This window comes from Sebastes umbrosus, chromosome 9 (assembly GCF_015220745.1).
Source record: "Sebastes umbrosus isolate fSebUmb1 chromosome 9, fSebUmb1.pri, whole genome shotgun sequence".
Taxonomy (NCBI): domain Eukaryota; kingdom Metazoa; phylum Chordata; class Actinopteri; order Perciformes; family Sebastidae; genus Sebastes; species Sebastes umbrosus.
In genome coordinates this window covers 26,899,643-26,913,372 of record NC_051277.1, presented here as the reverse complement: position 1 = coordinate 26,913,372, position 13,730 = coordinate 26,899,643, and the positions used below count along the sequence as shown (strand labels likewise).

The following is a 13,730-nucleotide window of genomic DNA, read 5'->3' as shown; positions in this document are numbered from 1 at the left end:
TAATATAGTATATATTTTTTAATTTAATACTATGACTTTTTTTATTTTTTCGACATACGATACTATGATTTTTTTTCAACATACTATACCATGACTTTTTTAATTTTTTTGACATACTATACAATGACTTTTTTTTTTGGAAGAGATTCCAGTGCAGACTATTTTACTTAATACTTGTTGTGGGACCGATGGGCGTCGGTGGCACAAACATAGACTTACTCTCTGGCTCCCTCTTGTGGCAGGATTTGTTTGTCTTACATTTGGGAGAAATGAAGCCATGCATTAGAAAATATAAAGAAATACGACATACTTACTTACTTAAGCCTTTAAATTCCCTAAGGAACATAGGCCATCGATGAAGCCCCTCCATCATCTCCGGTCTTGTGCCCTCCGATCCAGTTGTTGCCATGACAGCCCTTCCCTCTTCATCTCCTGTTCTGTGGTTCTTCTCCAGGTGGTTCTAGGACATCCTCTCTTCCTCTTTCCTTGTGGGTTCCATGTTAGAGCCTGCTTTTGGATCTATTTATTTTGTCTTCTGACTGTTTGAACTATCCACTTCCATTTTCTCCTCTTGATTTGAATTTCTATTGTTTCCTGGCTACTTCCTTTAGCTGGTTTTGATCCATTATTGGTGGGTTGTTCTTGTTGTTGATTCGCATTACCTCTGTTTTTGATGAGTTGATGTTGAGGCCAAGGGAGGCAGCGGTTATCTCTAGTTTGTGTGATTTTCCTTGCATCTGTTGGTGTGTGTGTGCTAGTAGAGTCAGATCATCAGCAAAATCCAGATCTTCTAGCTGTTCGGTCAGGTTCCACTGTATGCCGATTTGGTTATTGCTGGTTACATGTTTCATAGTCCAGTCTATGCAGAGGAGGAAGAGGAAGGGAGAGAGCAAGCATCCCTGCCACACCCAAAGAAATATGACAGTAGTCCTTAAATGTAATGTAATAATTTTCTTCTCTAGGCCAAGCTGTGGACATACAAGTCAACGCTTAATCAAAACCATCAGTGACAAATTTCTTAAGGTCAAGCTGAACTTTATTTTCATCGACAACTCTGGACATTATAAAAATAAATAGATGATTCACAGTCAGTGGATCGTAATACAAATTGTTATCAAAATTATGTATCATCCAGAATGAAGAATTAAACACATGCATAATCACCATTCCATCAACGTGTACATGTTCTAAATAGTTGTCTCCGTTATTTGCAATTAACAAAATCTGTTTTGCAACAGAACCTTTTGACAGAATATAAAATCACCATTCAAATTAGACAGCTATGCAAGTTGAATATGCTTCTCTCTGACATGTTTTCAATGATGGCTTGACCCAAAGTGTGTTCAGTGACTGTCTTCTTGATCCAATCCGTGTTTTTCAATGTAGCGTCTAGATGAAGAAAAACAAATAAAACATTCAGTTTTTACTTTGCTTTGTAAGCGTTGTGTAATCGATCAATAATCTAATGATCACACACTTGGTATATATGGTTAATGTCAGGTGACCTGCACACTGCTGGTCGACAATGCTTTACAAGACAGTTAAGAGGTTTCATATTGGTCAGTCCACTTTTCTCTCAATGATTTCCTCCTTCACTGCTGTTTCAGAGGCGGTCTGGATTTCAGAACTAATCTGTAGGGTCTAAATTAGTAAAGACTTTTCCCTGGTGCAGCTTTAACACTACGTAGAATCAGTATTGAGCGACAGACACGACCCTAGGAATGAATTCAAAGTAAATCTCAAACCAAATTAATATTGCAAAACTGTTCAGTTCTGCACAACTGAAGGATGTTGTACATAATGAAGCAGCTTTGGCTTATCTCTGAGGTGTCTTATTAACATGAACTGAACAGACTTTCAATGAGTCCTGAAATATTGGATTAAAACAATAGTTGAGACTCTAATGGATGATTTGATCCCACCACGTGTGGCTGACCTTTCTGCCATTTCTGCTGCAATATTAACACAAAAATTCTGCTCCTCTTGCGAAATAATACTAATACTAATACTAAACTCTTGTATGCTGTAATGATGCTGACGGCAGGAAAACCTCACCTTCTTGCAAAACTATACATCGCTTCTTTTCTCTCTTGAAGAGACAAATGTCTGTCAACTGGTGATCTCCCAAATGATTTGGCAGCAGGCTGTGGATGAAAAGAAAACTGAATTATCAATTTAGTAAAAAAACAACAAGCTAGATGGATTGCTTTTAAATCTGGCACAAGATAAAAGTAGCTGAACTAAAAAGTCCAATATTTAACTGTTTCTAATGCAACATATAATTCCCCAGTAAAGTTCTAGGAAATATGAACTTCATTTCAGCTTCATTTATATATTGGTTGCTTATTGGTTTTAACATATTTTGAGAACGGAGAAAATAAACAGATTAAACCAGATTAACTATAGACAATCATGCGATTAATCGGAGTGGGCAAGTATGCTTGCTTTAAGAAATGTATGTATATATTTATTATTGGATAATAACCCTCACAGGTACTGCATTTAGCATACAAAATATGCTCAAATCATAACATGGCAAACTGCAGCCCAACAGGCAACAACAGTGTGCTGACTTGGCTATGACTTGCCCCAAACTGCATGTGATTATCATAAAGTGGGCATGTCTGTAAAGGGGAGACTCGTGGGTACCCATAGAACCCATTTTCATTCACATATCTGGAGGTCAGAGGTCAAGGGACCCCTTTGAAAATGGCCATGACAGTTTTTCCTCGCCAAAATTTAGCGCAAGTTTGGAGCGTTATTTGGCCTCCTTTCGACAAGCTAGTATGACATGGTTGGTACCAATGGATTCCTTTGGTTTTCTAGTTTGATATGATGCGTATCTTCACTCTAGCTTTAAAACTGAGCCTGCTACAACCTAAAAATCCCAAATTGCGTTAGAGAAATTTGTGGCGTTAAAACAAATTTGCGTTAACGCATTATCACGTTAAGCTTAACAGCCCTAATGTTTACAGATGATTAAAATGGATCCTAAATGATAGATTTCCCCATCAGACAGTTCAGACACAGCAGCATGTTGAATCGTCAAACCTTTATGGTGGGAGAAGAACCAGAGCAGTAGGAGCTGTCCATAGAAGATCCAAATGTCGGCGTCCCGGTTGCTTCCATTGGACTTTCCTCCTTGTTCTCCAGCAGATTTGTTATGGTGGTGTCGACACAATTGGTTTTTGCTGTACACAATCAAGAGACAGCTGTAAGTGCATAGCAATTTAAAGCATATTCAAGTTTTTGAGGGATGTATTACAAATTGGAAGAATGAATAGAGCAGAGTGACATAATAATAAATAATGACAGTACATTCGAGCGAGTTGGCAGGGACGTCAAAATGTAAACATGCACTGATATTGGGCCCTACCTAAGTCCTTCGCGATGACATTCAGTGGGACATGAGGCAGCACGTCCTTCACCTGTTGGGCCATCTTAGCAATCCTATGATCATCTGTACCCAAACTCTGGACCATGAAACCAAGGCCAATAGATCCAGGTCTGACACCTACGGTAAGGAAAAGCACAGCTGACCATCCCCCCAACAAAACAACCAGCAGGATCCTTACAGGTAGAGAATCAGGTGTATTGTGTGTTCATGTGATTGACTTACTTGTAGACGTTTGTGGTACAGTGTGCCTTTTCCGTTTGATGTGCTCAGCTTTATCAGCTTTAGTGATCTTGGTGGAGACCAAGCCAAGTTCACCAGCTAGTAGCTGAAATTAAAGACAAATAAAACACACCTTTAGCGTACGATTGCAGCACAAAGGCAACAAAGAGGAGGCATTTAGTGAGACAAAATATAGGGGGGGATAAAAATCTAACAATATTGTGCTTTTAGGGAACTAAATATTGTAGTAGTCATTGTAGTTTCCTAATGAGGGGCCTGGGTATGGGTGCTGGGGTCAGAAAACTCAATAAATTGTTATTTGTCTTTACTAGAGATGTCATGAGAACGGATACTTTGGTATTAAGTCGATGCAAAGATTCTGAAAATGTGATGGTATTCATTTTTCTACAGTACCACAGGTGTCCCATCGTCCAGGGGACAATAGAAAATATGTTTGGGACAAAGTAAACTCACTATCGAGGCATCCAGGGAATGCACGCTATTGCACCCTCTTTTTTCCCTGATAATGCTACACTGTGAACAACAAATCTGTGTTGAAATCAGCAAGACGAGAGCTAGTTAACATTAATGTAAGCTGCAGGACTGTGTTGCTTACCGGCTGCTAACAGCTAACGTTAACTAACTCTCGTCCTACCGATTTCAACACGGGAGGTGCCATTGATGACATTATGATACATTCAGGCTCTATTCAGTAAAAATGGCTATTGGGCAAAGGTAATTTATAACCTTATCATGATGCGTTCAACTGTAAGCGAGAAACTTAAATAAATACAGTTGTTTGAAGGAGATGTTTTCACAGCAATATAAAATAGATAATAGAGAGGGAATTATAACCTGTTTAACTTCCTAACAAAAAACAGTATGTAAACGGTAATAAAGGGGTGGATGTTGAAGTGCATGGGATTTATTGTTTTATTTTAGTTTTTTACTGTGGTATTGAATTGTTATCGAGAATCATGGAATTTCACTTATGGCTGCATGATTATGGCCAAAATGATTATCACGATTATTTTGATCAATATTGAAAGGCGATTATCATCACGATTACTCATAGATTTTAGGGACAAAATATTTTTGTTGCAATTTCACATTTAAAAAGGGACTGTTTGTAAGTTAAAACAAACAGATCATAATTCCCTCTCTAATATCTATTCTATATTGCTGTGAAAACATCTCCTTCAAACAACTGGGTTTATTCATTCTTTCTAGCCAAAAACTACATTTTACAAGATTACGTTACTGACTGTTGCCGCTGCGTGCCGACGTAAAACCATCATGTGGCGGCTGCACATGTGTGTGTGATCGGCAAAAAAACAGATATATGAGACTGCTGAAAACCGGCCGGCTTCGATCGGCTGCTAATTGACGGTGCATCTCTAGCTTAGTTAGATAGGAAGCACTTAGTTTATGCAGCAGAGATTTCTATGAGCAGGGCATGCATTATAACGTCAATATTGCAGTTGATCATGTTAATTTTTTGTGGGATTGTGGGAAGCCAAAATTGTGAATGCGATTAATATTTGATTAATTGTGCAGCCCTAATTTCACTAGTATTGGTATTGACTACTAAATTTCTAGTATCTTGACACCCTTAGTCTTTTCTGTTACAAATCAAACTCTTTATGAAACCACTCAACTGGCAAACACTGGTTTTACCTCCTGGACTTTGTTGGCAAACTCCTGCATGGACTCCCCATCTTGTCTGGATACTGGTGGGAGCCAACTGGGATGAAAAGAAAAAAGAAAAACAATTATGGCAATAGAAATGTTCAGAATCTATTTAAAAACTGCATTTGGAACTCCCCATTAAACAATTACTCACAAAAGCAATTTAGTTTTAAAACCATTTGAAACTTGTGCTCATTAATATACATTACTGGCCAGAGAAGATGAGCTTGGGGTTGGTAGTTGTGCTAAAGCCAAGTGTTTTCATCAGCTTTTGTCTTTTTGTACTCAACTCACATATCCACAAAACTACCTCGGTTTACATGAAAAATGAAACTATTGGATTATTATTGATCATTTGACTGCAGAGGATCACGATTCCACTTAAAAAAAACAATTGATGATAGAAATAATGATACAAATTATTTAGTACCTTACATGATACACTGTACATGGAGCAAAAAATGTCCATAAGAGCTCCGTCAGCCAGCTTGACTCAGGTGTGCTCTGTGGACAGAAAAAATACAATGAACTCAATCATAATGTCATAATATCATATTACAGTGTAGTGTGACATGCCCTACATTTCACTATGTATGCACAAACACTCACAGAGAGAATATGGACAATAATAGCTGTGGCAGGGTGTCCTGGTGACCCAAACTGTCCTGCAGTTATTTAAAAATATCCTCACTGATTGTAAAACTGTAGCCACTGCTGCTCACAGAAACACAAGACACAATTATTCTCAGTACTGAGATGGCTGGATTAGATTTAAGCGGCCCACACTAATCAGCTTGCTGTTACTTCCAGGAAAGTTCACTCATTTTTTACTGATTTTCCACAATTTGGAATGGTACATAAAATGCATTATTTCCCCCTATTGAGTTCTTTCTTTCCTCTGGTTACAGGCTTATATGTCATTACCAACCACATTAAGAAATTTCTTCTTGTACTTGTTGTGCAACACTCAGATATTCTAGATTCAAACAGTGAATGCTGTAAATACACAATAATCATATTTTTGTAAAGCTATTCATCTTATTTTTGTTCAAAGGACATTACCAAAGCAATCAATGGTCTGGTCACCCGTAAGGCCACAGGTTGAATGGAATCAGTCAGTGAGAAAGGCCAGGAACTGAGGGGGAAAATATATATGTAGTATGTTAGTTGGTGAGTCTGTAAGGTTGAATAAGCAAAATCTCTTACTTAAGAGAAATAGAATTTCTTAAGACATCAAATTTATTTCATTTGAAAATATTAATAAAGCAACATTGAGGATCATGAGACCAGTAAACTGGTGGTGTGTTTTGTACATGGCACAACAGAGTTTTGGTCTGATTTAGTGATTTTAGTTTGCAGTGAAAAACTAATATAAACTGAATTTCAGAACTCTGCAAACAAAAGCATTGCAATATTCGGTGAAACTTCATAATAACCGTCATTTATAAATGGTAAGTTGATAGTTAATTAAACTTAGTTAAGTTATTTTAAAAGAATAATAAGAAGAAAGAAATGATAATTAATAATGTTTAATGATTATTAGTAATGCTATGATTTCTGTCATTTTATCTGTAGTTTGTGCAATATGAAATCATTAGTTTATACATTTTATATTGTATCATAGCTGATAAGAGATTATAACAATTACATTCTGATTACATTAGTAAACTATTAACAGTTTATTGTTGTACACATTATAACATTGTATATACTATATTAAGTATGTGTTAGTGATTATCATTTACAGGATTTGTAACCTTTTAAGAAATCGTTTGTACAACATCTATAAACATCACATAGATAGATGGACCAGAAACTAATTATTAACCATTGACAAAGTATTAACGATCTATCTAAATAATGTTTATAAATGCTTTACAAAGTATTTATTAACCATTTAACAATATATTATAATCATCAGTTGCAACTTTATAATAGCCGTCCAAATAATATTTATAGATGGTTTACAAACTAATTAGTTATTGACCATTAACAAAGTGTTACAATTATCTGTTCCATCTATGTAAAGTTTATAGATAATTTACAAACAATTTCATTAAGGTTAAAAAATAATTTCATAATCATTAACAAATACTTATAATATAGTATATAAAATGTTATGTGTGCAACAATAATCTGTTAAAACATAAACTATAGCATTACTAATAATTAGTAAACATTATTAATTTTAAGTCCATGATTTCTTAACAGTAAAATAACTATTAACTATCAAATTACCATTTATAAATGGTAGTTATTTTAAAGTGGTATCCAATGTTCTTGATCCTATTATGAAGTGCTCCTCCCTCTTTGATTAGGTTTCATTGCATCTCTCCAGGAGACTTCAGCTGAAGATATAGCACACTTGGTTCTGAGTTACTCAAATTAACGATAGAAATGAATCAATTTTACAGCTGTTTTCACTTCCTTACACTAATTTGCCCGTAGAACTCTGGAGGGAAATTAGTGAGGGGAAACAACCGCCAAAGTAATTAATCTCTATCTCAAAGTGCCATGGAAGAGGAATGATAATTTGTGGCTGGCTTGATTGCATCACTTTCTACAACCACAGTCATGAGTATGAGGCCAAAACACTGTCTCAATGTGCAAATACTGACAGATCCCAAACAGTTACTGCTGGGCTGTAGGACTGCTTTAATTATTGTAGGTAAATATGAATAGAACTATTCAAAAAACAGAAACAAAGAGAGCTAAAGTCGAATTTGCAGGAAAAAGTGTTACATTTTCTCAGTGAGTCATACTTTCTGGTCGAATTGCATCAACTAATTTCCACTTACAAATAATAACTGTTGTCGTTAGTGACATAAATCAAACACTGAGTAGATCGATGCTGCAACAGAAATGTCAACACTAACCTGAACTTCAACAGGCCAGCACGGCCGTTTGTGGTGTCCTCTTCAGGAAACAGGAGCAAAGGTGGGGTGCCTTCAGTTGAGCAGTACCTCTGAAGAGTCTCTCCTATTGCTTCCTGTCCAGATGCCGAATGGATTTCCATGAATCCTCTGGCCCAACACACAAAGCCTGTGGAGCCCTCTAACTGAGGCTGACAAGCAGAAAGAGACAGAGCATGGTTACCTAATGCCGCAATCACACCAAGAGCGAAGCAAACTTTTCGCATGGTGCGATTATAAACAAAGTCGATGCAAAGAGGCGAAACGACCCAAATCCGCGACGTTCGTGTATTCGCAGGAGTTGAAATAATTCAACTTGAGTGAGAAATTTGCGTGATGCTGTGTCACGAAACCCTGTCAGTGTTGAGAATCTCTTCCTGTCAGCACTGACGTCCTGATGTTGTTGAATCAGAAATGGAGGAAAAAAATATTGCAGCTGTCTTGTGGGCACCCAAAGCTATGATAGTACATCATATTTGTACAGAGACCGGACGAAACTCTGTGTATAAATGTATGTGTGCAAACCACAGACTGTCTATGGTATAAACAACGTCGCTGCCGTATTTATGCCTAGATGACTTTATCTCGACTGTTGATGGAGCAGCTGCGTAGCCTAGCACTGATCGAGCCAAACTCCAGTCAGAAAACAAGCAATTTAAAAGTTGTTTGATTGTTGTCTTGCGGACAGACCTGACAAAGCATGAATTCAGACTTTTTACAAATCTGCATTATTATGTAGATTTTCAGCATCCTTTTGATATGTTCATTGCAATTACATCACAGCACAATCTGTTTATTTTGGGTTCATACCGCAGTAGCGACGTGTGGCTTGCTAGAAACAGTCAGTGCAATGGCACTGTATGTGAATACAGCTCGCCACCAGGTGATGATATGAACCCAGACACGGCGGCATTTGGTTTTCTGACATATCTGGGACTTCCACAACATGTACAAAGCAGCAGTGGTTATTTCTTCCATGGATGATGGTGGAGAGAAACGTTGTTGGTATCTATGGAGACAAGCTTCTTCTCTCAAGTGCGTCTAGCACGAATGAACACAAATGATACCGGCGGTCCAACTTGCGCGAGTAAAGCGAGGCAAAAATTTGCTTTGCTCTTAGTGTGAATGCAAAATAACACTGCATTTAACAGTAAAATACCATAATTTTATTCTGTTTCATGTCCCAGTGCACACAATGTCTCCTCTGCAAATGTGCATACGTCATCTACAGCCGTTGAAGTTTACATACAGAATACGATGTACATTCATCCTTGTAGTTTCTCTAGGAGAACATTCACAGTGCTTCAAATGTTACACTTACAAGTAGGTGATCTAAAAAAGTTTGTAGGTGCAGCAGTTATGAACACAAATAGAAGCACAAGTTCACTGCAGAAATGAGCATAGTCATTTCATAGGGCTAATCTATGACTATCAAGATTGTAACAATATACTGTATATAGCTTTGAATTCAACACCGCCGTTTTCAGCGTATGCGTTGAAGCTTTGGAGCGGGCTGACTGGTACAGGAAACATGAAGCATTCTTACGAATGAGAGATGGCTAAAATGTTTAAAACATACTGTATAACACATAAAAGTAAAACACTCACAGTGTGGCAGGGGGTCAGGAGGTTGATTATGTTGTGGTCGAACTCTGTCACGTGGTTGCATATGTACAGCTTGGTGTTTCTGTCTCTGGAGCGAGGGTTTTTCTGTCTCACATGCATCCCCAGGACTGAGCACATGACTCTGACAATAAATCTAAGAGAACAAAGAAATACAGGTGGATGTAATCGGGAGGCCGCAACTTTTTAACATGCAGTGAGACATTCTCAATAACACACACAGTTTCTCACTGCTCTTCCTGCAACATCCAGGTCATTGTGTGTTATTTAATTATATGTTGTGGTTCTTCAATCTCAGTCATACCCTTTAATTAAACATGGAAACAAGTTACTGACAGCCAGGTCTCATTTACAAGAGGTTACTGTGGAACAGACACATACCACTTAAAGTATATTGAGCAGCCACTAGCCTTAATGGTGTTTTATGGGTGGGGTGGCTGTGTTTAATGTAGTCATTACTCATTATAGCTGTAATTGGCAGCCATGCTGCAATTATTTTTAATGAATTACACAGTATGCATTATATAGCATGTGTTAGCATTAACTGTCACCGTCTTCCTTATACTTCTACTACCTCATGTATCATTAATACACACTTTTATATTAATTAGAATAAGATTATTATTAATGACCCACACATGATTGCTACAACAGCTACTACTGCCACAACTACAACTGTTATTACTGATGAGAGTAAAACGTGCGCATAGAAAAATGTATACTTGCCTTCTAACAAAACTCTCTGGAAGTGCACAGCTGACCAAGAACACGTGGACACCGATAAAAATCCGTATTAACATCAAACAGATGCCAACTGGAAAGTAAATCAGCAACAGCAGGAGAACCACTGCATCTTTGGGAAACCTGTACAAAGAAAAGAATCAGTTAGTAAACAACATATTTAAATGCAGTGGATGAAATTTGAAAAGGGTGAAGTGTAATTGCAGGTGTGATCTTGACAGAACACATAAATCACACTGACCGTGACTTAAAGCAATGAACAAACTTTAAAAGGAAGCTAAACAAAAGAGTGTGGACTTCCATTTATTTCAATACTTAATGTACTTGTACTGAACCAACAAATAATTCCACACCAAGGTTAACTGCCAAATATCACACATTAACAGAAACTCCACATTCTGCCACTATGTATTGAATATAACACCGTTAGACATTGGGGCAATCCTCACTCTGTTAATATGAACTAGGCATAAAGAAACTGCAGGGCAGTACAAATATGTAAATCTGTCCCACATCTGCTGGTAAACTACCATTACTCTAACTACTAGAGTTTAACGCTAAATTGTGAATTTGAGCATTTCTCTCAAGTTTAAAGTGACGAATCTTGTGCATTTTTATCTCATATTGTAAACAGACCTCACTGGCCTTGCATTTTATTTTTATACAGGCTATTTTTCAAGGTGACCGCTCACAATAAGGACTAAAATCATGCCAATGTATCACACACCTTCCTTAAAAAATCTGAAATACTGCACATGCAGGCGGCACCAACATTGTCCCTCTGAGCATTGTTACATTATTAGAAATAGATGTTGGAAACCAGGGAAATATTGTGACCTTTGAAAGAGGGGAGGACCTGATTGGACCACAAAGGACATAATTTCAATACTAATAATATAATTTTAATGCTGCCAGCATCACCTATCTATCTCCTTCACTGTTGCATTAAGTTTCAGTTTCACATTAACCCACAGTCCAAATTTTCATTTCCCCATAAGTTATTACACGTGTCTCTAATTGATAGTCTTGGTGGTTGAGTGCTGGAGAACATCTGGGATGCCCAATAATATTAAGAAGGCCTAAAATCATACCCTCATAACCTGTCCTCCTGCACCTACAGGCCTCATGTCCCACCTGCATTCATGTGAAAGATGGGCCATGTATTGTTGGAGTAGGCCTAACGTTATATGGTCGAAGCACAACTTTTACTTTTCAAATCTAAAGGGGATGTTAATGGTAATGGTTATTCACTCCGCATACATATAAATACACATGTTATCTACTAGCCTACTGTGTGAGCTTTAAGGAAGTTTTTCAGAAAACTTCCCTCTCAGCTAATCAGGATAAAGTAGTTAATTTCACCATGTCAAGATCAACAACCACGTGAGGTTAAGATAGCTAGTATGAGAAATATAAAATCTAAGGAGCATTCAATCTTGAATGCTCCTTAGATTTTATATTTCTCCTGGACTTTTATCCTTTTACCATCACAGATCATTTTATCCTTTATTAGACTGATCCTTCTGTTGTTCTTGTTCAGTCTGTTTATTTATTAGTCAGTCTAATTTACATCATTAATCGTTTTGGGTCCTGTTTTATATATATATATATATAAATATATATATTTATATATAAATATTTATAAATATATATATATATATATAAATATATATATATATATATAAATATATAAATATATATATTTATATAAATATATAAATATATATATTGTTGTTGTTGTTTTATCTGTTTTTTTGTGTACAAGCTGCTCCAAACCAATTGCCCCTAGAGGGATTAATAAATTTGTTTGAATTGAATTGATAGTTGACACATTTAACGCTACAGCTGATGTGTATACTGATATGAGCATTGCACAAAGTGTAATAACAAACGACAGCAGTACAATGCTGACGTTGTTGTCCCTGGCACACAGCTAGGTTAGCAGCTAGCTGCATGTTTATGAAAGGTTATGAAAGGAGGCAGACAGTAGTTAGCTGGCAAACGTCACTGATAACATGAACTGTGTTTATTCAACACACAGGTTAAGTTAGTGCAACTCTGTGCTGATTATGTGAAGGTTACCAGCAGCTGGAATTAGCTAGATTACTCACCGACGAAAGTCAAACATGTCTTCAATCCCTCGGTTCTCCATGTTCAGACCTTTGCTCACAGGCTAATGCTAATGCTAATGCTACAACCTGGTACCTACAGATAAATGAGTCATACCGTTCACGACAGCTATGTTGTCGCACCGGGGGGGTGAAGTTAACGCTATTGTTGCCCTGATTAGCCAGCGAGGTGTGAGTTAAATGTTGTCGAGCAGCCTGTTTGTTCAAGTGTTAAGTGTTAGCTCAGAGCTGTGTGTCCCCGCGGTGCTAGCAGCGCTAGCTCTGCTGCCAGGCCTGCAGCAGCAGCAACAACACTTCCGGACACAACCCTCCACAATAAAAGTCCGTAAAACGAACCTGACCTAAAAGTTTAGCTTAATTTGGCATATAAATGCAATTAATATTCATCATAAAACCTGTACGTTATTCTCATGCTTTCATGTAAGCTGTAGCTGTGAAAGGAAAACATCTACACAGACAGACCCTCAGAGTCAGGTCTTTTACTTTCAAAATTAAAGTCCCTTATAATAAAAAAACAACATGAAGCAGTGATGGTATTCTGCCGCCCTCTAGTGGCTATATTTCATTATTGTTGGTTATTGGCTGAAATTACAATGGTGTGAGGCCCACAGTTGCAATATTATATATATATCACTTTAAACTTAAAGTGTAAGAACCTGTTAATGTTTTTTCCTCTTAAAGACCACATTTACAAAGGCCATCAGACTTTTAAATAGATAATTCATACGACACCTTCTCACACAAAAAGTACCTCAATCATATATCTTATACTGTATATGTTCTTAATGTATATATTCTTAATATGCCTTGTACAAAGTATTTCTTATATATGTAAATTCATACTTCCTGATATGTATATGTTCTTAATATGCCCTTGTACAAAGTATTTCCTTTTATAATTGTAATATAACTTATTATTTTTAATGGAGCTTTACCAGCAAAAAGCATTTCACACGATTGAACTTGTATAACCGGCGTGACAATAAACATCTTGAATCTTGAATCTTGAATCTTGAATCT

At 37.0% G+C, this 13,730-nt stretch overlaps 1 protein-coding gene across 1 annotated transcript; it reads right to left on the bottom strand.

Moving 5' to 3' along the window:
* Window positions 1-1,014: 1,014 nt before the first annotated feature.
* aup1 (AUP1 lipid droplet regulating VLDL assembly factor) lies at window positions 1,015-13,005 on the bottom strand. The gene is made up of 12 exons (XM_037780169.1): window positions 12,693-13,005; window positions 10,567-10,704; window positions 9,826-9,976; window positions 8,182-8,369; window positions 6,368-6,440; window positions 5,736-5,809; window positions 5,294-5,360; window positions 3,620-3,722; window positions 3,377-3,514; window positions 3,052-3,191; window positions 2,056-2,144; window positions 1,015-1,389 (listed from the first exon to the last, which is right to left on the bottom strand). The coding sequence occupies exons 1-12, from the start codon at window positions 12,731-12,733 to the stop codon at window positions 1,344-1,346; spliced, it is 1,248 nt and encodes a 415-aa protein (XP_037636097.1). The 5' UTR covers window positions 12,734-13,005; the 3' UTR covers window positions 1,015-1,343.
* Between the last annotated feature and the right edge of the window lie 725 nt (window positions 13,006-13,730).

Coding starts and splice junctions, on each gene's coding strand:
- aup1 (XM_037780169.1), bottom strand. CDS start 12,733: ATGGAGAACCGAGGGATTGAAGACATGTTTGACTTTCGTCG. Junction 9,977..10,566: donor CCAGAGAGTTTTGTTAGAAG/GCAAGTATACAT, acceptor TTGTTCTCTTAG/ATTTATTGTCAGAGTCATGT. Junction 3,192..3,376: donor TGTCATCGCGAAGGACTTAG/GTAGGGCCCAAT, acceptor GATTGTGTACAG/CAAAAACCAATTGTGTCGAC.